The sequence below is a fragment of the Scyliorhinus canicula genome, chromosome 27, assembly GCF_902713615.1.
Source record: "Scyliorhinus canicula chromosome 27, sScyCan1.1, whole genome shotgun sequence".
Taxonomy (NCBI): Eukaryota; Metazoa; Chordata; class Chondrichthyes; order Carcharhiniformes; family Scyliorhinidae; genus Scyliorhinus; species Scyliorhinus canicula.
In genome coordinates this window covers 18818989-18839464 of record NC_052172.1, presented here as the reverse complement: position 1 = coordinate 18839464, position 20476 = coordinate 18818989, and the positions used below count along the sequence as shown (strand labels likewise).

Sequence of the window (20476 nt, the reverse complement as noted above, 5' to 3'; positions counted from 1 at the left end):
AAAAAAACAAAACAAGAAGCAGGGGCAGCAGGGTAGCATGGTGGTTAGCATAAATGCTTCACAGCTCCAGGGTCCCAGGTTCGATTCACGGCTGGGTCACTGTCTGTGTGGAGTCTGCACGTCCTCCCCCTGTGTGCGTGGGTTTCCTCCGGGTGCTCCGGTTTCCTCCCACAGTCCAAAGATGTGCGGGTTAGGTGGATTGGCCATGCTAAATTGCCCGTAGTGTCCTAATAAAAGTAAGGTTAAGGGGGGGGGGTTGTTGGGTTACGGGTATAGGGTGGATACGTGGGTTTGAGTAGGGTGATCATGGCTCGGCACAACATTGAGGGCCGTAGGGCCTGTTCTGTGCTGTACTGTTCTATGTTCTAAGAACTTGATTGTCTGCAAGGCGCTTTGGAAGGTCCCGAGGCGCTATACAAATGCAAGTTCCTCAGGCCACAAATGATCCAAAATATAGGTCGAAAGATTGACATTTAATAAGTATTCATTATGCACTTTAAAAAAAAAAATTCAAATGCTCTCACACCAACAGCCAAACACCTGAACTTGCTGCTTCAGACTTCGAACCGTTCAGCATCCAAAAACTCCAGCAACCTCTCCCCCGGTGAGCTTTAATAAGGTAGCAAATGGTGCCGTGGTGTTCTATAGCTGGAGTGTTTGATCATATTCAGTAGAGACAAAGAAAAGCAAGTCCATTTGCAGCAATACTCCACCTAGCTAAAAAATGTGACACAAAGCCAAAGTCTCAGGTGAGTTTGCTCAGAGCCCCGGCTGAACCCGATGCCTTGTGACTGTGTCTATTTGCACTGCTGCATTTTAACCAGTTGCTGATCCTCCAGGTTGAAGTATCTGGCGTAGACCTGGTCGAACATCTCCTTGCAGGGAATGAAGGCTTGCAGTCGGGAGCAGATGAGGAAGGAGCCGGCCATTTTGCGATGGAGGGAGTAGGATTCTTCGGGGGGAGGGGTCAGTCGGTGTTTCAGCATCACTGGAATCAGGCTGTGGATCCGCCGGGTGGTGGCCTGGCTCCCAAAGTCAAAGGATTGTGGCTGAGCAAACGCTTCCCCGAGGGTCATGACCGCATCGATGTGAGCTTCTTCAAACACCTGCAAAGAGTACAGCAAACTGGCTCCGTCAGATTGTCAGGGCCACAGGAACTTCTGCCTCTTGCTGGTACAACTAATGACATCGCCAACTGTACCCCTCGCCTCTGGTAGAGGCGTCCCAATCCTCGATTGACATTTCTGTCTTCAGATCCCACCCCCATGAGCAAGGCCGTGTACCTCCCCATCTCAGCTCATCCGCCCACACATTCCTCGCCCATATTTCCAGATCGACTATTGCAACACGCTCCTGGCTATCCTCCTATCGTCCACCCTCTAAACCCGAGCTCACCCAAACCTCTGCTGCCCGCACCCGAACGCGCAGCAAGTCTGCTCACCCGTCACTAACATTCCTCTAAGCTGCATGGGCGCGGAATCGGGACGCTGCTGTAAGGACCGTGGCACTGGAAGCACTCCCTTTAAGTTGGAGCTGCCTGACAATCTTAAAGGGACAGCGCGTCAGCGTGCTGTTTAGCACTGGGCTAAATCGCTGGCTTTGAAAGCAGACCAAGGCAGGCCAGCAGCACGGTTTGATTCCCGTAACAGCCTCCCCGAACAGGCGCCGGAATGTGGCGACGAGGAGCTTTTCACAGTAACTTCATTTGAAGCCGACTTATGACAATAAGCGATTTTCATTTCATTAATTTAAAGGGACAGCGCAGGTGCAAGTGATCAGCCTGGCACAAGCAGCAGAGGAGAAACATTGTCCATCATTCCTGCTGCTCACCAACCTACATTGGGGCCCAATCAAACGCCACGATTTGAGAATTCTCCTTCTTGTTGTCAAATCGCTCCATGGCCTCAGCTCGCCCTACCTCCACAACTTTCTCCAGGCCCACAACCCTCAGAAATATCAATGGACTTCTTAATTCCGGCCTCTCGGAAATGAAAATCGCTTATTGTCACGAGTAGGCTTCAAATGAAGTTACTGTGAAAAGCTCCTCGTCGCCACATTCCGGCGCCTGTCCGGGGAGGCTGGTACGGGAATTGAACCGTGCTGCTGGCCTGCTTGGTCTGCTTTCAAAGCCAGTGATTTAGCCCTGTGCTAAACCAGCCCCATGACACCTCCCTGATTTTAATCGCCCCACCATTGGCGACCGTGCCTTCAGCTGCCTGGGGCCCCTTAGCTCCGGGATTCCCTCCCTAAACCTCCCAGCGTCCCTACCTCGCTTTCCTTCTTCAAGACATTCCTTAAATCCAACCTCTTTGACCGAGTTTTTGGTATCTCCTTACGTAGTTTTGAGTTAAATTTTGTCTGATTTTGAGGCTCTCCTGCTGAGCCTCGAGGGGCTGCACTACGTTAAAGGTGCTGTGGATGTTAGTATCCACCTTGATCTCGCCTTCCACCTCAAGCAGGAATCTCCTTCTTTGCTGAAACTCCATTCATAAATGTGGCTTCTTTTCTCATCTGAAGATCCCTTTCATTCCCCCGAACAACTCTTCTGGGCATCCTGCTGGCCCTGAGTCTGGTTCCCGTGTGTAGCAGGAGCCTCCCTCGCAATGATACAATGAAGAGACCAAAGTTACTCTGAGGGTGAGAAGATTATTCCTGGAGCGGAGCAGGAATTGGGAAGGGGGGGGGGGGGCGGCGGGCTGGCGCTACCCAATCTCTGTGGATACTACTGGGCCGCTAATGTGGCGATGGTGTGCAAGTGGGTGCTGGAGGGGGAGGGGACGGCATGGAAGAGGCTGGAAACGGCGTCTTGTGAGGGTACGAGTCTGGAGGCGCTGGTAACGGCGCCGCTGCCACTCCCTCCAACGAGGTATACCACGAGCCCGGTGGTGGCGGCTACCCTCAAAATCTGGGGGCAGTGGAGGCGGCACAGGGGGGAAGTGGGGGCCTCGGTGTGGACCCCGATCCGGGGGAACCACCGGTTTGTCCCGGGGAGGGTTTGCGAGGTGGCACAGGGCAGGGATAAGGAGGTTGGGGGATCTATTCGTGGATGGGAAGTTCGCGAGCCTGGGTGAGCTGGAGGAGAGGTACGGGCTCCCCCCGGGAAACACCTTCAGGTGCCTACAGGTAAGGGCGTTTGTTAGGCGGCAAGTGGTGGGATTTCCGCTGCTGCTGCCACGCACGGTCCTCCAGGATAGGGTGCTCTCGGGGGTGTGGGTTGGAGAGGGGAAGATTTCGGCAACATACCAGGTGATGCAGGAGGAGGAGGAGGCTTCGGTGGAGCAGCTGAAAGGCAAGTGGGAGGAGGAGCTGGGGGAGGTGATCGAGCAGGGGACTTGGGCCGATGCCCTAGGGAGAGTCAACTCTTCCTCCTCGTGTGCGAGGCTCAGCCTCATACAGTTCAAGGTGTTGCACAGGGCACACATGACCGGGACAAGGATGAGCCGGTTTTTGGGGGCGAGGACAGGTGTGTTAGGTGCTCAGGGAGCCCAGCAAACCACACCCATATGTTCTGGGCATGCCCACGCTGGCGGAATTTTGGAAGGGCGTAGCGAGGACGGTGTCGAGGGTGGTAGGGTCCAGGGTCAAACCAGGCTGGGGGTTTGCAATATTTGGGGTTGCAGAGGAGCCGGGAGTGCAGGAGGTGAAAGAGGCTGGTATTCTGGCGGCCTTTGCATCCCTGGTAGCCCGGCGGAGGATTCTTCTTCAGTGGGGGGATGCGAGGCCCCCAAACGTTGAGGCCTGGATTGGAAAGGGTGAAATTTGCTTTGAGGGGGTCGGTACAGGGGTTTTTCAAGCGGTGGCAACCGTTCCTAGACTTCCTGGCAGAACGGTAGACAACGATCAGTGGCAGCAGCAACCCCGGGGGAGGGGGTGGGTTTATTTCAGTTTTGTTTCTATATATTGGAGGTTTTGTCTGGGTGTATATATTTGCTATGTGTTTGGGCGGGTGTTAATTTATTATTTTTGTTACTGAGGTTCCTTTACATTTTTTGCATTTTGTACTTTATATTTTTGTTGTTGATATTTTGTGAAAACTTATTTAAAAAAAATAAAGAGACCAAAGTTAGAGAGCAATGGAAAATATACCAGAAGGGTATCAGCGACGAGGGACTTCAGATACGTACAGAGGCTGCAGAAGCTGGGACTGTTTTGCTTAAGGCAGAGAAGGTAGACGGTTAAGGGGAGATTAGAGAGGGGGTGTTCCAAATGAAGAAGGGTTTTGACGGGGCAGACAGGGAAGATCGGTTTACACCGGCAGGAAAGTTGACGAGCAGAGGCCCGCAGATTCAAGATAAAGTAGGGAGACAAAATTCTTTTTTAATGCAGCGGTTTACGATCTGGAATGTGCTTCCCTAAAGGGGGGTGGAAGCAGCCTCAACCATAACTTTCAAAAGAAATAGACACATTTGCGAACGTAAAAATATTTGCAGGGCTCCGAGGAAAGAGTGGGACCAACTGAATAGGTCTTTCAAAAATAGGTACGATGGCGGGACTGGCATCGCGCTGTAGCTGCAATTTAATTCCCCCTCATTCTATTTTAATTGTTTCACGGGATGGCATCGCTGGCTGGGTCGGCATTAATTGCCCAACCCCAATCGCCCCGAGGAGGTATTTAAGAGTCAGCCACTTCACTATGGGTCTGGAGTCACATGTAGGCCAGACCGGGTAAGGAGGGCAGATTTCCTTCATTGAAGGGGCTTTAGTGAACCAGATGGGGTTTTTGGGACAATCGACACTGGTGTTGTGGTCATCCTTAGACTTTTATTTCCAGATTTTTGTTTTATTCAATTCAAATTTCAATTCATATATCTGCCGTGGTGGGATTAGAACCTGGGCCCCCCTAGAGCGTTACTCTGGGTCTCTGGATTACTAGTCCAGCGACATGTGGGTGCGTTTCTGTACAATCGACCTTTCAAATGGACGGCACAATTTTTTTTTTTTTAAGCGTACCCAATTAATTTTTTCCAATTAAGGGGGCAATTTAGCCTGGCCAATCCACCTAGCCGGCACATCTTTGGGTTGTGGGGGCGAAACCCACGCAGACACGGGGAGAATGTGCAAACTCCACACGGACAGTGGCCCAGAGCCGACATTTCAATTCTTTGCCACCCTGGGCGTCCCTGTAAGTGATGAGGCACGAACCACGGCCAGGATAGGAGGTAATTGGGAGGCAATCTAAGCAGTCATGAATAGGAACAGAGGAAGAGGCCATTCAGCCCCTCATGCCTGTTCTATCACCCAATTAGATCACGGTTGATCTACGCCCCGCCCAGCATCCTTCTGCCGAACAGAAATCTCTCAATCTCAGTCCTGAAGTTTTCGATTAACTCTTCCTGCAACCTTGGAACAGTTTCTTGGGGACGGAACGTTCTAGGATTTTTACCAATTTGTGCCCAAAAACTGCATCCTGATTCACCCCAGAATGGCCTCTAATTGGAAGGTTCGGCACTCAGTGCTCCCCAGCTGAATGAATGTCGGCACTTGCCTTTGTCTCGTAGCCGGTGAGGAATTTCAAGTCCCGGGATTTCTGTAACACCTTGCCCCGGTCACCATCAGCAGCGGCTCGGACCACCTGCGAGACAAGAGATCGGATGTTACAGCTATAGCTGGGAGGAAGCAAGTGAAAGTGACGATGATACTTCACTGGGTGTTCCCGTTTGGCGGCACGTGACCCCTGTGGGGCTCCCTGTGACACTAGCTCTTGGAGGCACCCTCGGGCTCCGGTGTGTACTTCATCGCTGAATTGGCCCCCGACCCAACAGAGAGAGGTCGTATTGTCACCAGTATACAACATGGCTGTTTCCCCACATGTCCTGCGGGTTCTGAAACTCGGGGGATCACGGAGAACCGCGAGCATCATCTAACTTTGTTGTGGACGGGTGGACGACACTCTGTTGCCTTTGAGTCAGAAGATCGAGGGTTTAGGTCCCCCTCGAAGTACCTTGGAGCAAAATCGCGGCTGACATTCCAGCACAGTGCTGAGGTAGTGCAGCACTCTCAAAGAGCTGCGTTTCAGAAGGGAGGTTTAACAGAGGCCTGGGGCAGCACGGTAGCCCAGTGGTTAGCACTGTTGCTTCGCAGAGCCAGGGACCCGGGTTCGATTCCCACTTGGGTCACTGTCTGTGTGGAGTCTGCACGTTCTCCCCCGCGTCTGCGTGGGTTTCCTCCGGGAACTCCGGTTTCCTCCCACAAGTCCCGAAAGACGTGCTGCTGGGCGAATTGGACATTCTGAATTCTCCCTCTGTGTACCCGAACAGGCGCCGGAATGTGGCGACTAGGGGCTTTTCACAGTAACTTCATTGCAGTGTTAATGTAAGCCTACTTGTGACACTAATAAAGATTATTAATTTTAAAAAGGACATGAAAGGTGTCACAACACTACTTTGAAAAGGGGGGGGCGAGGGTTCTCCCCTGTGTACTGGTCAATATTTATCCCTTTATCAACAACACTGAAGAGAAACAAATGATCTGGTCATCGTCACACTGCAGTTTGCGGGATCTTGCTGTGCACAAAATGGCTGCACTTCTCTTCCCATCGCAACAGTGGCTGCGTTTCAATTGTGCCCCTGTCCCTGGACTTGAATCAGGAGGCGAGGAGGCTGGGGCACGGTGAAATGTGGTTGGCCGGGAGGGTGAGGAATCATCCGCACAAATATCCGACCGACAGGAACTCTGCCAATGGAGACACTGAAGTGTTTGACGTGCCCAAGGGAAAGAACGGAAACTTTGCACATACCTCAATGTAGTTATCTGTAAATTCTTTACCAAACTCTCGACTTGCTCCAAAGTCCAACAACGTTACCTGATGGGGCAAGAAGTAAAACGTTAATTCTTCCCGGTAACGCTTTTGAGGGGTACGGCACAAGGAAGTGCTGAGGGTTTTTGCAAAGGGTGGTAGCTTGGCGGGCCGAAGGGCCTGTTCCTGTGCTGTTCTTTGTCCTTAACGCTGTTGGAAAGGAGGAGGACATGCGTTTGCACAATGCCTTCCTGGCCCCAGGGTGGCCCAAAACGTTGTAGCTCAGGAAATATTTCTGAATTGCCATTTCTGAATGCCAGGGAAAGGTGGCATCAATTTGCGCCCAGCAAGCGCCCACAGAATGCTCGTGTGCTTCTAAGTAGCCATGGCATATTTTGCATCCAAGAAAGCAGATGTCTCAATGCTAACAATGCAGCAACTCCATCAGTTTGGCACTGACCCTTCAGCTTGCAATTTAGGCTCAGGGTTTTGGAGTGGGACACGAACTCACAGCCTTCTGACTCACGGCCAAATGTGCTGATCGGTAGGTAACCGGCCATAGTCGACAAAGGATCATAGGGATCATTTTTAAAAATTCGTTCTTGGGATGTGAGCATCACTGGCTGTGTCAGCATTTGTTGCCAATCCCATTTTAAAAACATAAATTTACAGTACCCAATTCATTTTTTTTTCCCCATTAAGGGGCAATTTAGCGTGGCCAATCCACCTCACCTGCACATCTTTGGGTTGTGGGGCAGCACGGTGGCCTAGTGGTTAGCACAACCGCCTCACGGCGCTGAGGACCCGGGTTCGATCCCGGCTCTGGGTCACTGTCCGTGTGGAGTTTGCACATTCTCCCCGTGTCTGCGTGGGTTTCGCCCCCACAACCCAAAAACGTGCAGAGTAGGTGGATTGACCACGCTAAATTGCCTCTTAATTGGAAAAAATAATTGGGTAATCTAAATTTATTTAAAAAATTAAAAAATTAAAAAATCTTTGGGTTGTGGGGGCAAAACCCACGCAGACACGGGGAGAATGAGCAAACTCCACACGGACAGCTACCCACTGTGCTGCCGTGTCCTGGGTCTCTGGATTACTAGTCTAGTGACAGGACCACTTCGCCGTCGCCTCACCCCAATAGAGAGAGAAAGAGGGAGACATCTGGTTACATAGCTTGAGGGACACCAATCCACATCCAGCAAGGGCCAAGGTAAAGGAGCCGGTCTCTATACTGACGCGGGGATTAAACCGGCAATGGTGGGCAGCATGGGGTACAGTGGTTAGCACTGGGACTGCGGTGCTGAGGGCTGGGATTCGAATCCCGGCCCTGGGTCACTGTCCGTGTGGAGTTTGCACATTCTCCCCGTGTCTGCGTGGGTTTCGCCCCCACAACCCAAAAGATGTGCAGGTTAGGTGGATTGGCCATGCTAAATTGCCTCTTAATTGGAGAAAAAAAAATTGGGTACTCTAAATTTATTTTTTTGGAAAACCTGCATTGTTACACACCTCGCTCTAGCTAACTGAGCCAACCACCCCCTTAAACACTAAAAACCAAGATGTGGAGATGCCGGCGTTGGACTGGGGTGAGCACAGCAAGAAGTCTTACAACACCAGGTTAAAGTCCAACAGGTTTGTTTCAAACACGAGCTTTCAGAGCGCAGCTCCTTCCTCAGGTTCGGAGCGCAGCTCCTTCCTCGCCATTCACCTGAGGAAGGAGCTGTGCTCCGAAAGCTAATGTTTGAAACAAACCTGTTGGACTTTAACCCGGTGTTGTTATACTTCTTACTAAAAACCAACTTAGACTGCAATTTAGCTTCACTGCACAGTAACAGCCCACCCTCCTAATTGGGGAGGAGGCGCAGGGAACTAAACAGGAGGGGGAAATAAATGGGGGGGGGGGGAACGTTATACGTGACTCACCTTCTGCTTCCCCTCATCAAAGAAGAAATTGGACCAGTTTGGATCAGTCTGCATGAACCGGAACTCAAAAACCTCACGAAGGCACAGCTCAAGGATGTTGGAACAGATCTGGAGGAAGGACGCAACGTTTTTACTAAAACAAGAATCACTTAAAACAAGAAAATACAGATTGCGTTCCAGTGAATCTCCTGTCGCACTGTTCCCAGCGAGTTGATCATGCTTCGAATGGTAAGAGGGTTAGTGTAAAACTATTTTTCAGGTCAGGCGAATTTGGGTGGTAAAGCATGTGGGTTTTACAATATTGGCTCGAGATTAGAAAGTGTTCAGAGTAATCACCAATCCTCCTCCATCGTGCTGCTGTACTGTTTTCTTTTTTTACAGCCAAGAACAATTTGTCCATCACACACTCGGTTACAATGAGACTGAGAATCAGGAACAGCGAGTCTGTAGGCAAACCTTATTTCGGGTGTCCTGATCGAGATCTTCACATCTATCCAGAGGTACGCCGTGCACTAGCTCTGCGGTGAGAATCCGTTTTGTCGTGAGTTCATCGATCACTTCTGGAACGCAGAAGAAAGGATCGTCCTTGAGCAGCTCCCTGTCAGAGCCACAGGACAGACCGCACGGTTAGACTGGAGTGCAATCCCTCTCCCGGGGCCACGGCCACCGGGGAAATCACCTGCCATGCGAGGCAGTGGATCACCTTACACCACCACTATCAGAGGCATGCTTCAGAAGTTGGGGATGTTACCTGTAGAAACTCTGCAATGGGAATAGCCACTGGAACTTTGGCGCAGTGGTTAGCACTGCTGCCTCACAGCTCCAGGGACGCGGGCTCAATTCCGGCCACGGGTTAGTGTGTGTGGAGTTTGCTCGTTCTCCCCGTGTCTGCGTGGGTTTCCTCCGGGCCCTCCGGTTTCCTCCCACAGTTCATAAGATGTGCAGGTTAGGTGGATTGGCCGCGCTAAATTGCCCTTAGTGTCCAAAAGGTTAGTTTGGGTTACGGGGATAGGGTGGAGGTGTAGGCTTAAGTAGGGAGCTCTTTCCAACAGGCCGGTGCAGACTCGATCGGCCGAATGGCCTCCTTCTGCACAGTAAATTCTATGTTTCTATGTCATTTTCTCTCTCTCTCTTCCCCCCGTGTGTGTCTCTATCTTTCTCTCCCCCCCCCCGTGTGTGTCTCTATCTCTCTCTCCCCCCCTGTGTGTGTCTCTATCTCTCTCCCCCGTGTGTGTCTTTATCTCGCTCTCCCCCCCGTGTGTGTCTCTATTTCTCTCTCCCCCCCGTGTGTGTCTCTATCTCTCTCTCCCCCCTGTGTGTCTCTATCTCTCTCTCCCCCCCCCTGTGTGTGTGTCTCTATCTCTCTCTCCCCCCGTGTGTGTGTCTCTATCTCTCTCTCCCCCCCGTGTGTGTCTTTATCTGTCTCTCCCCCCTGTGTGTGTCTTTATCTCGCTCTCCCCCCCTGTGTGTGTCTCTATCTCTCTCTCCCCCCTGTGTGTGTCTCTATCTCTCTCTCCCCCCGTGTGTGTATCTCTATCTCTCTCCCCCCTGTGTGTGTGTCTCTATCTCTCTCCCCCCTGTGTGTGTATCTCTATCTCTCTCCCCCCTGTGTGTGTGTCGCTCTCTCTCTCTCCCCCCCCCCCCGTGTGTGTCTCTATCTCTCTCTCCCCCCTGTGTGTCTCTATCTCTCTCCCCCCCGTGTGTGTGTCTCTATCTCTCTCCCCCCTGTGTGTGTGTCTCTATCTCTCTCTCCCCCCCTGTGTGTGTCGCTCTCTCTCTCTCCCCCCTGTGTGTGTCGCTCTCTCTCTCTCCCCCCTGTGTGTGTGTCTCTATCTCTCTCCCCCCTGTGTGTGTGTCTCTATCTCTCTCTCCCCCCCTGTGTGTGTCGCTCTCTCTCTCTCTCCCCCCTGTGTGTGTCGCTCTCTCTCTCTCCCCCCTGTGTGTGTGTCTCTATGATGATGAAGTTAAGACCAATTCTGAAGATAAGTCGTATTCATCTCAAAATGTTAACTCTGTTTTTCTCTCCACAGATGCTGCAAGATATTTTTATTGTATTAATTTTTCCTGGATGTGGGAGTCGCTGGCCGGGCCCAGCATTTATTGTCCATCCCCAATTGCCCTTCGAGAAGGTGGTGGTGAGCTGCCTTCTTGAACCGCTACAATCCGTGTTGTGTAGGTACACCCACCATGCTGTTAGGGAGGGAGTTCCAGGATGTTGCCCCAGCGACAGTGAAGGAACGGCCGATATATTCCCCAGTCAGGGTGGTGAGTGACTTGGAGGGGAACCTCCAGGTGGTGGGGTTCCCAGGTATCTGCTGCCTTTGTCCTTATAGACGATAGCAGTCGTGGGTTTGGAAGGTGCTGCCTAAGGAGCCTTGGGGCTTACATAGATACATAGAACATACAGTGCAGAAGGAGGCCATTCAGCCCTTCGAGTCTGCACCGACCCAGTTAAGCCCTCACTTCCACCCTATCCCCGTAATCCAATAACCTTTTTTTTTGGTCACTAAGGGACAATTTAGCATGGCCAATCCACCTAACCTGCGCGTCTTTGGACTGTGGGAGGAAACTGGAGCACCCGAAGGAAACCCACGCAGACACGGGGAGAACGTGCAGACTCCGCACAGACAGTGACCCAGGGCTGGGATCGAACCTGGGACCTCGGCACCCCGAGACAGCAGCCCTAACCACTGCGCCGTTGTGCCACCACCGTGCTTCTTGAAGATGGTACACACGGCTGCTACTGTGCGGAGATGGAGGGGGTGACTGTTTGTGGATGGGGTGCCAATCAAGCGGGGCTGCTTTGTCCTGGATGGTGTTGAGCTTCGAGTGTTGCTGGAGCTGCGCTCATCCAGGCAAGTGGAGAGTATTCCCTCACGCTCCTGATTTGTGCTTTGTAGACGGTGGACAGGCTTTGATGAGTTAGGAGGTGAGTAACTCACTGAATAATTCCTCTGACCTGCCCTGGTAGCCACAGTATTAATGCGGCTAGTCCAGTTCAGTTTCTGGCCAATGATAACCCTCAGATGTTGGTAGTGAGGGATTGAGTGATGGTAATGCCATTGAATGTCAAGGAGCAATATTTTTATTTCAGATTTCCAGCGTGTGCAGTATTTTACTTCAGGAATGGGCTTAATTGTCTCCACGGGATTAAATCACACACAAACTCTCACTCCATCGCTTCACCGTTTGGACAAACGTAGAATTGAGAACTGCTCCTATTCCTATTGCTGGAGTGGGCAGCATTTGCAAGATGCACCTCAGTAACTTGTTAAATCCCCTTCAACAGCACGTTGCAAACGCAGGGTCTCTATCACCTCGAGGGTCAAGGGCAGCAGCGCACAGAAGTACCACCATCCCCTCCACCCTGATTTGGAAATATATCGGCCGTTCCTTCACTGTCCTTGGGACAAAATCCTGGAACTCCCTCCCTAACAGCACGGTGGGTATACCCACATCCACAGAATCCCCACAGTGCAGAAGGAGCCCATTCGGCCTGTCAAGTCTGCACCAACCCTCCGGAGGAGCACTCTACCTCGGTCCACTCCCCTGCCCCATGCCACTGTGCATTGATCACGGCCAATCCACCTAACCTGCACATCTTTGGACTGTGGGAGGAAGCCGGAGCACCCGGAGGAACCCCACGCAGACACGGGGAGAACGTGCAGACTCCACGTAGACAGTCACCCGAGGTCAGAATCGAACCCGGGTCCCTGGAGCTGTGAGACAGCAGTGCTAACCACTGTGCCACCGTGACGCACATGGACTGCAACAGTTCAAGAAGGCACCTCCACCTTCTTAAGAGTGCAATTAGGGGTGGGACAACATAACCTTGCCAGCGACAATTGATGTCCTATCTAGATTGAGTGCTGTAAACTCCTGGATTCTACCCACAGGGGGCAGCGAGAAGGAATCAGGACCTCAGGATTTAAGCCCATTGGACCGATGATCGTGTGAGACAATTAGTGGGGAAACAGCACCACCGAGTGGCAGAGCAGTGAGCTACAGTCTCTCGACCTGCCTCAAACTCACTGCTCGTTGGCCTGTAGTTGCTTCTGGTTCTTCATAGAATCCCCAGTGCAGGAGGCCGTTCGGCCCATCGAGTCTGCACCGGCCCTCTGAAAGAGCACCCAAACTAGGCCCACTCCTCACCCGTAAGCCCACCAAACCTTTGGACACTGAGGGGCAATTTGGCATGGCCAGTCCACCTAACCTGCACGTCTTTGGGCTGGGGGAGGAAACCGGTTCCACTGATTGAAGTTCTGTTCCGTAATAGCAGCACAGAGGTCAATCCTTTTGAAACCTCAAACAGGTAAAACCAGCGAAGCAGGAAAGAAAATACAGTCAGCATCACGAGAATGCAAATTTTCATTTTAAACTCACACAAGATACGCCGAGAAAATGCTGATCATTATGCATCTGAGCATGTCGTCCCCAATCTAGATCTATGACATTTAAGTACTTCCTGGTCACATATCAGGATGTGAATTTTAGTCAAGATTTATCATTGCAAACTATGTTGACATTTCCCACTCAACTTTGCGATGTCATAGGAATTAGGAGCAGACGTCGCAAATCACCCTCCCCCTCGCTCCTGCTCCGCCATTCAATCAGATCATAGCTAATCTCTTCCTGGTCTCAAATCCACCTCCCCACCTGTTTCCCATATCCCTTTAACCCATTCTTTATATTTTAATCAGAAATATATCTATCTCCTTCTTGAAATTATTTACTGATTCAGACTCCACCGCACTGTGGGGGCTGCGAGTTCCACAAATTCACCACCCTCTGCGAGAAGTAGTTCCTCCTCGTCTCAGCTCGAAATCGCCTCTCAACCCATATCCGTGACCTCTGGTTCTAGATTGCCCCACAAGGGGGAACGTTTGGTCTACATTTACTTCATCAATCCCTTTTAGTATATTATGGCGGCACGGAGCAGTGGTTAGCACGGTTGCTTCACAGCGCCAGGGTCCCAGGTTCGATTCCCGGCTGGGTCACTGTCTGTGTGGAGTCTGCACGTCCTCCCCGCGTGGGTTTCCTCCGGGTGCTCCGGTTTCCTCCCACAAGTCCCGAAAGACGTGCTTGTTAGGTGAATTGGACATTCTGAATTCTCCCTCGGTGTACCCGAACAGGCGCCGGAGTGTGGCGACGAGGGGATTTTCACAGGTTAAAGGGGTGTGAATTGTCTCAAGCCAGGACAGTTGGTAGGATTCCGCAAGCCCAGGCCCAGGGATAATTCGCACCTCTTTAACCTGATTATCCCTCTCTCCAGTCGCACCGTCTGGACCGGCAAAGACTCGCATTCAAAGTATCATCTTCCATCATTGACTTTGTCTATATATGCTGTGTTTGTGGAACCCACCTCTTCACTCGCCTGATGAAGGAGCTCCGCTCCGAAAGCTAGTGATTCCAAACGAACCTGTTGGACTTTAACCTGGTGTTGTAATACTTCATCTACCTGGGCCCTGACATTCTCTCCCTAAACCCCTTAGCATCTTTAAAACCTACCTGCTTGACCAAACTTTTGGTCACGTGTCCTAATGTCTCCTCATGTCGCTCAGGGTCGAGGGGGGCATGTGGCGCAGTGGATAGCGCTGGGACCGTGGCGCTGAGGCCCCGGGTTCGAATCCCGGCTCTGGTTCACTGTCCGTGTGGAGTTTGCACATTCTCCCCGTGTCTGTGTGAGTTTCACCCCCACAACCCAAAGATGTGCAGGGTAGGTGGATTGGCCACGCTAAACTGCCCCTTAATTGGAAAATAATAATAATTGGGTACTCTAAATAATAATAATAATAATTGGGTACTCTAAATTTATTTTTTTTAAATGTCGCTCAGGGTTTTGTTTCACAACACAATCCCTGCGGAGTGTTTTTCTACATCAAAGGGGTTATAGAAATATAAATTGTGGTGGAGTGACCTCTTTCCACACAGGCGGCTGACCATACCTGAACCTCTTGGCACAAGCTGCTTCCCGAATGTAGTCACACTCCCATTCCAGCTCCCGCTTCAATACCACAATCCCGCTCTCGGCAAACAGGCCTGCAAGGAGGGCGGAGAAAGGGGCAGTGAGCACTGGGGCGGCTCCCGCTTCTGAACCTTACTCAACAATGCAAAAGGGTTTTGTAGACTCTGCTTTACCTTCGGGCAGTGGGATGCTCATCTGTAACAGAGAGAGCAGGTTCTCCACGTCACTCTTGATGCTCTGAGCTATCCCTGGATACTGGAAGAATGAAGCAGATGAACAAACTTCGGAAACAAACCCCCAAATCACTGCATCTCAAACCCAAAACTTCTCTTTACGAATCACAGAGGACCTACAGACCTCATGGTTTTTAAAAAAATTCATTTATTAATTGCCCATCCCTAACTACCCTGAAACTGTGTCTCGCTAGGACACCAGAGGGCATTTAAGAGTCAACCACATCGCTATGGGTCTGGAGTCACACGTAGGCCAGACCGGGTAAGGACAGCAGATTTCCTGCCCTTTATGACATTAGTGAACCAGATGGGTTTTATACGAGAATCGACAATGCCATCATTGATTGTATTGGATTCGAATTCCACCATCGGCCGTGGTGGGATTTGAACCCGGGTCATAGATTATCATAGAACTTACAGTGCAGGAGGCCATTCGGCCCATCGAGTCTGCACCGGCTCTTGGAAAGAGCACCCTACCCAAGGTCAACATCTCCACCCTATCCCCATAACCCAGTAACCCCACCCAACACTAAGGGCAATTTTGGACACTAAGGGGAAATTTATCACGGCCAATCCACCTAACCTGCACATCTTTGGGCTGTGGGAGGAAACCGGAGCACCCGGAGGAAACCCACGCAGACACGGGGAGAACGTGCAGACTCCGCACAGACAGTGACCCAAGCCGGAATCGAACCTGGGACCCTGGAGCTGTGAAGCAATTGTGCTATCCACAATGCTACCGTGCTGCCCCAGAGCTTTAACCCTGGTCTCTGCATTACTAATCCGGTGACAATCTCAGTGTCTCCGCACACAGGTAGAGGCGAGTTTACAGGCAGTCAGACTTGTGAAAAGCAGTGGAAAATAGACAGTGACCGGGATGAGGCGGAGGAGGAGGAGGAGGAGGGAGAGATGGGAGAGTGGGCAGGGATTGGGGGGGGGGGGGGGGGGGGGGGGGGGGGGGAGAGAGACACTTAGAAAGAGGGCTGCGATGGCCACGTGCAACCCGTGGTTTTAATGAGGTCGGAAGGAGAATTCCTGCACTCTCCAGCAACAGATTCAATATGTGATTTTATAAAAAAGAATGCAAGGACCTGCTGATAGGCTGCCTGGTTTCTCTGAACACAGCCTCCTGCTGAAATACCTCAGGCAAACCAATTTGATCATTGAGGCCTCAAGCAGGGCCCTTATATACATATACAAAGGGTCAGGGGCTCTAGACTCATCTTTTGATCTATCTACCAATATGCATTGCACCGCCGGTTCAAAACGTGTATGTCATATGCGTCGCTTCAAAACCCATTTTAAATCCAGTTAATGAGCCCTTGCCGCGAATTACAGTTGGATAGAACCTTGGTACGGCTGTACTCGGAATATTGCGCACAATTCTGGTCGCCACACTACCAGAAGGATGTGGAGGCTTTGGAGAGGGTGCCGAGGAGGTTTACCAGGATGTTGCCTGGTCTGGAGGGTGTTAGCTACGTGGAGAGGCTGAATAGACTCGGATTGTTTTCATTAGAAAGAGGCCTACAAGATTATGAGGGGCATGGATAGAGTGGATGAGGCGGGCATGCTTTCCCAGGGTGGAGGGGTCAGTCACCAGGGGGGCATAGGTTTAATGTCCTTGGGGCAAAGTTTAGAGGCGAGGGAGTTTTTTTTTACACAGAGGGTGGGGAGTGTCTGGAACGTTTTGCTAGGGGAGGTTGTAGAAGCAGGTACATTAACGCTGTTCAAAAGGCATCTCAACAAACACATGGATAGGATGGGTATAGAGGGATACGGCACAAGGAAGTGCTGAGGGTTGGTATCATGACCAGTACAGGCTTGGAGGGCCGAAGGGCCAGTTCCTCTGCTGTATTGTTCTTTGAATGACCCAGGTTTGATCCAAGGGGCAAGATTCTCCAGCCGCGTCCGCCCGGCAACCGGAGAATCCCGCCCGAGGTCAATGGGTTTTTCCATTGCCGGAGTCTCACCCGTGACGTTCTTGTAGCGGACGGGGCGGAAGACTCCAGCCCCAGGTCTCTACGGAGTCAACTGGTCACAACTGAGGCAGTGGGCCTGACTAGTGTAGTGGCTACGTTACTGGCCTGGTAATCCCATCCGGCAGCTCGAGAATCCGATTCAACTGAGGAAAAACAGGCCTACCTGGATCTTGATGGCCACTTCCCTCCCGTCCTTCAGCTCTCCGTGATGCACCTGCCCAATCGAAGCAGCAGCAAAGGGTCTCTCCTCAAACACGGCCAGCTGATCCCGCCAGTGTGGGCCCAGCTCCTCATCCAGAACTTGCTGAGAAAAGAGCATTTAAACAGTTTGATTCGTCGTGAGGCGAGATCTACCCAGGACCACGCGCCACAGTCCGAATTCTGATGTCTCCCTCCTCCGCAGCCTGACCTCTGACCTCTGACCACCCGCCGAGCGTCTACCGGCACTAGCGCATATAACACAGGAATCAAACAATGACCGCATATCAAAGGTATTTCATCGGTTTTCAAGAGCTTTGAGACGTCTGGTGATTGTGGCAGGCGCTATATAAACGCAAGAGGGGCAGCACGGTAGCACAGTGGTTGGCACAGCTGCTTCACGCGCCAGGATCCCAGGTTCGATTCCCGGCTCAGGTCACTGTCGGCACGCTCTCCCCGTGTCTGTGTGGGTTTCCTCCGGGGGCTCCGGCTCCCTCCCACAGTCCAAAGATGTGCAGGTTAGGTGGATTGGCCGTGCTAAATTGCCCCTTAGTGTCCAAAATGCTTGGCTGGCGTTACTGGGTTACGGGGTGTCATGAGAATGTCGCTTTAAGAAATGTTTGGCCGCTCATATTACTGCAGTGATGTCAGAGTGTGTGTGGAGCTGGGCTCTCTGTCCGCTTTTTACTTTCGTTTTAGGCTGTTTGCTGCAGGATTTGTTTTAGTTTCATTTTCAGTGTTGGAGCTGAAGCCAGACAGAGCAGGTGTACTGTTGATCTCTCTGCCATCAAAAGACTATCTCCTGATCATTTGGTGAATTCAGAATTATAAATGTTCTCAGTAGTGAATGTAAACCTAATGTACTTCTGTTAAAAGGTGTTTCTTTTGTCTTCTGGATGTTGTTTGGGAAGTTATTAAGGATCAATTCGTGTTGAATTCTTTGCAGGTTGTATTTGAATTGATGGCTGCTAAGATGTTCACTGTATGTTTTAAAAAGGTTAACTTGAGTTCATAGAATAAACATTGTTTCGCTTTAAAAAATACTTTTCCATTTCTGCTGTACCACACCTGCAGAGTGGGCCGTGTGCTCCCCATACCACAATGATACACTTTGGGGTTCTCGAAACCCTGACCCACAACAGGGGATAGGGTGGAGGCGTGGGCTTGGTGCTCTTTCCAAGGGCCAGTGCAGACGCGATGGGCAGAATGGCCTCCTTCTGCACTGTAAATTCTATGATTCTATGAGACTTCACTTTTACTCCACCGCTAGCTGCCTGGGTCTCACTCTCTGGAATTCCATCTTCAAACTCTCCCGCTTCGCCACCTCCCCCGGCCTCTTCAATGAGCCAATGGATTGGATTGGATTGGATTTGTTTATTGTCACGTGTACTGAGGTACAGTGAAAAGTATTTTTCTGCGAGCAGCTCAACAGATCATTAAGTACATGGGAAGAAAAGGGAATAAAAGAAAATACATAATAGGACAACACAAGATACACAAGATAACTACATAAGAACCGGCATCGGGTGAAGCCTACTGGGTGTAGTGTTAATCAGGTCAGTCCAAAAGAGGGTCATTTATGAATCTGGTGACAGCGGGGAAGCTGTTTTTGAGTCTGTTTGTGCGTGTTCTCAGACTTCTGTATCTCCTGCCCGATGGAAGAAGTTGGAAGAGTGAGTAAGCCGGGTGGGGGGGGTCTTTGATTATGCTGCCCGCTTTCCCCAGGCAGCGGGAGGTGTAGATGGAGTCAATGGATGGGAGGAAGGTTTGTGTGATGGACTGGTCTGTGTTCACGACTCTCTGAAGTTTCTTGCGGTCCTGGGCCGAGCAGTTGCCATACCAGGCTGTTATGCAGCCAGATAGGATGCTTTCTATAGTGCATCTGTAAAAGTTGGTAAGGGTTAATGTGGACATGCCGAATTTCCTTAGTTTCCTGAGGAAGACCCGGGAGTTCAGGGGGCGAAAGAGGCTGATGTCTTGGCCTTTGCCTCCCTAGTAGCCCGGAGATGGATTTTATTAATGTGGAGGGACTCGAAGCCACCGAGTGTAGAGACTTGGGTTACCGACATGGGTGGGTTTCTCAGCCTCGAGAAAGTAAAGTTTGCCTTAAGAGGGTCTACACTAGGGTTCTCTCAGAGGTGGCAGCCGTTCGTCGACTTTCTCGGGGAAAATTTAAATGTCGGCAGCAGCAGCAATCCGTTGGGGGGGGGGGGGGGGGGGGGGGGGGTGAGTGCTTCATTGCGATGGTGTGGGAAGACTGAGTCGCGTGGGGTAATGTCTATTTAATTGTTATTGTGTATTCTCTTTTTGCACTATGTTAATGTTCACTCTAGTTTGTTTTGTTATTATGGTTGCTACTGTTTTATTATGAAAAATTCTGCAAAAGCTTAATAAAAATACTTTAAAATCCACCAGCTCTTGACCAGGATTCTGCCACCAGCCCCTACAGCCACACTCCTCCCCTCATAGAACATTGTAAAATTGTTTTGCATGCTCAAAATATCTCTGAGGGTGCTTTGTATTTTTTTTTTCTCAGAAAGAGTGGGAACGGGGACGGGAATGGGAAGCTTTTTATTCCTCAGGTGAATGGGAAGGAGCCGAGCCACGAGAACCAGGCGCCGAAATAGGGGGCATTCACGAAGTTATCACTTACTGCAGCGAGAGGGGGGGAAACAGGGGCAGACAGAATGAGACGCAGCTGCCAAAGACACCACATATTAGACAAAGCACACTGAACAGAGACAAAGGGTGGAAAATTAGAAGTGGTGCAGCCTCAGGTAGCCGAATAGTACAAACCTTTTTTAAATTATTTCACGAGATTCGGGTATCGCTGGCAAGGCCAGCATTTGCCCCTAATTGCCCTTGAACGGAGTGTCTCGCTCGGCCATTTCAGAGGGCCACTTAAGTCAGCCACGTTGAACACAGAATCCCGACAGTGCAGGAGATGGCCATTCGCCTCATCGAGTCTACACTGACCCTCTGAACTAGCACCCGACCAAGGCCCACTCCTATACCCTATCCCCGTAACCCCACCTAACCTTTCGGACACTACGGGCAATTTAGCCTGACCAATCCAGCTAATCTGCACGTCTTTCGGGACTTGTGGGAGGAAACCGGAGCACCCGGAGGAAACCCACGCAGACACGGGGAGAACGTGCAGACTCCGCACAGTCACCCAAGCCGGGAATCTAACCCGGGTCCCCGGTGCTGTGAAGCAACAGTGCTAACCACTGCGCTACCGTGCCACCCTGTGCTGTGGGTCTGGAGTCACGTGTAGGCCAGACCGGGTAAGGACGGCAGATTTCCTTCCCCAAAGGGCATTAGTGAACCAGGTGGGGTTTTACGGACAATCGATCATCGTTGTCATGGTCGCCGTTACTGAGTCCAACCTTCAACCCCCGATTTTATTAATTGAATTTTAATTCTACCAGCTGCCGGGCTGGGA

General features: G+C 51.2%; 1 protein-coding gene across 2 annotated transcripts in view; it reads right to left on the bottom strand.

Annotated features, from left to right (window-relative positions):
- Nucleotides 1–454: 454 nt before the first annotated feature.
- coq8b (coenzyme Q8B) overlaps nucleotides 455–20476 on the bottom strand; it is a 59916-nt gene continuing 39894 nt past the window's right edge. For both annotated transcript variants that reach the window (XM_038785966.1, XM_038785965.1), the window contains exons 8-15: nucleotides 16997–17137; nucleotides 14795–14876; nucleotides 14602–14695; nucleotides 9113–9254; nucleotides 8657–8764; nucleotides 6737–6802; nucleotides 5486–5572; nucleotides 455–1106 (exon numbers count right to left, since the gene is read on the bottom strand). In XM_038785966.1, coding sequence (XP_038641894.1) covers nucleotides 798–1106; nucleotides 5486–5572; nucleotides 6737–6802; nucleotides 8657–8764; nucleotides 9113–9254; nucleotides 14602–14695; nucleotides 14795–14876; nucleotides 16997–17137 — 1029 coding nt within the window. In that variant the 3' untranslated portion in view covers nucleotides 455–797. The remainder of the gene's footprint in view (nucleotides 1107–5485; nucleotides 5573–6736; nucleotides 6803–8656; nucleotides 8765–9112; nucleotides 9255–14601; nucleotides 14696–14794; nucleotides 14877–16996; nucleotides 17138–20476) is intronic.